The 1,816-nt window shown below is 47.6% G+C and overlaps 1 protein-coding gene across 1 annotated transcript; it reads left to right on the forward strand.

Annotated features, from left to right (window-relative positions):
* Window positions 1-665: 665 nt before the first annotated feature.
* Window positions 666-1,010, forward strand: DQ04_18711000 (cytochrome c; the record flags this gene model as incomplete). The annotated part of the gene is made up of 1 exon (XM_009317739.1): window positions 666-1,010. The coding sequence occupies one exon, from the start codon at window positions 666-668 to the stop codon at window positions 1,008-1,010; it is 345 nt and encodes a 114-aa protein (XP_009316014.1).
* Window positions 1,011-1,816: the final 806 nt, after the last annotated feature.

A 1,816-nucleotide genomic window follows, 5' to 3' on the forward strand; every position in this document is an offset into this window, starting at 1 on the left:
CCCCCCCCACTCCCTTCATCCAACATTCCGTTCCCCCTTATGTGCATATGGACGTGTGGGTGTGGGTGTTTCGCCTTCTTCGCTCTGTTGTGTTTTGCGTGTGCGTGACTTTTATACCCGGCCTCCCCGTACCAAACACATTTGGTTCTAGCCACGCCGTGGTGTGTCATTCACTGTTTCTCCACACTCCCGCACATGAGATAGAGAGCCAGAGGCAGAAGGAGAGGGCTCAACAAAGAGACACCTATACCCATATATATATATATATATATACGGATAGATATCTGTGTGGCTGTGGGTGTGCCTGCACCTGGGGGAATGTTCGCACCTGCCGCATGGTGGTGCAATGGCCCCCACCTCATCCCAACAACTGCAAGGCAAAAATGGGGGAAGAAAGCAAACAAATAAGCCTTGCCGGTCAATTCGCTTCTTGTTTCTCTAATACATACCTTCGCTACTTCCACTCGGTGCACTACAGTTAAGGGTCATATGCACGTGCTGTTGATATGTCACGCACCAGCAGAATTCTATTCACTGCCTTTCATTTGTTTTACTCTCTTTTTTGGTGGATTATTTTTTTTTTCTTTTTTTGTTTTCGCACCTGAACGGCTAGGACGCATAGGGTCAACAACAAGAATAACATAAAACTCACTTTGTATTGAGCCATGCCACCAAAAGCGAGAGAGCCGCTTCCCCCAGGCGATGCCGTGAAGGGCGAGAAGATATTCAAGGGTCGTGCTGCGCAGTGCCATACTGGGTCGAAGGGTGGAGCAAATGGAGTTGGTCCTAACCTCTTTGGCATCGTCGGTCGTCGCTCCGGCACGATTGAGGGCTTCTCATACAGCAAGGCAAACGAGAGCTCTGGTGTTGTATGGACACCAGAGGTGCTTGACGTGTACCTCGAGAATCCAAAGAAGTTTATGCCTGGCACAAAGATGTCTTTCGCGGGTCTGAAGAAACCGCAGGAGCGCGCGGACCTCATTGCGTACCTCGCGACGCTCAAGGAATAGGGCTGCCCAAGTTTTGGTAGACTAACTTATATTAAACTAGCTTATGTGTAGGGAGGCTGAAAACGATGAGAAGACGCAGCAATGTATTAAATAATATATATATTTATATATATTTATTTTGTATGTATGATGCGCCGATAGCCAAAGCCAAAAAAGGCAGAAAACGGCAACCAATCCATGATCGTAAGTTCAAAGGAAGAGCATGTAGATACGTGATGAGTTGCAATACAGACATCACGGCATCAAGCTACTCTCAGCAACTGTGACTCTGCGATCCCCGGGCTGTTTTTTTTTTTTCTTTGGGGGTGCACATACAATATGAGGAAAGGTACTTGTTTCACACGCGAAAGGGATAAACTTCTTTATTATTCACGATTTGTTTGTTGTGGTGTGATAGTGGGAATGGCTCTTCCACCCAACGCATTGATGTATTCGCTCTTTTCCATTGTTTCTTCATTCTGTGGTGCCCTCCGATGTCGTTTCATGAAGACCCATAGGGTGACACAAGACCTCACTAATGCTGGAGAAAAGGAATATGTGGTGGTGCATGTGACTTGAGTGTCACCAGGCACAGATATATAAAAAAAGACAAGCTTCTTGGGGGTGAGCATCACCAAAACAACGGCACACCTGCCCTTTTCTCCGCGCGCACCCGCCACGACTGAAAACAATAGGCATGAAAAGAAGGTTTGTCACAGCACCAACACGAAGCGGTGGGAGTCCCGATTAGAGACGGAGTTGCATGGGGCTGGAAGGCTCTACAGTGTGTTGGACCAGGACTACTTCATCATGAACCCGACGCTCTT

This window comes from Trypanosoma grayi, assembly GCF_000691245.1.
Source record: "Trypanosoma grayi strain ANR4 Tgr_1871_V1, whole genome shotgun sequence".
Lineage (NCBI taxonomy): Eukaryota > Euglenozoa > Kinetoplastea > Trypanosomatida > Trypanosomatidae > Trypanosoma > Trypanosoma grayi.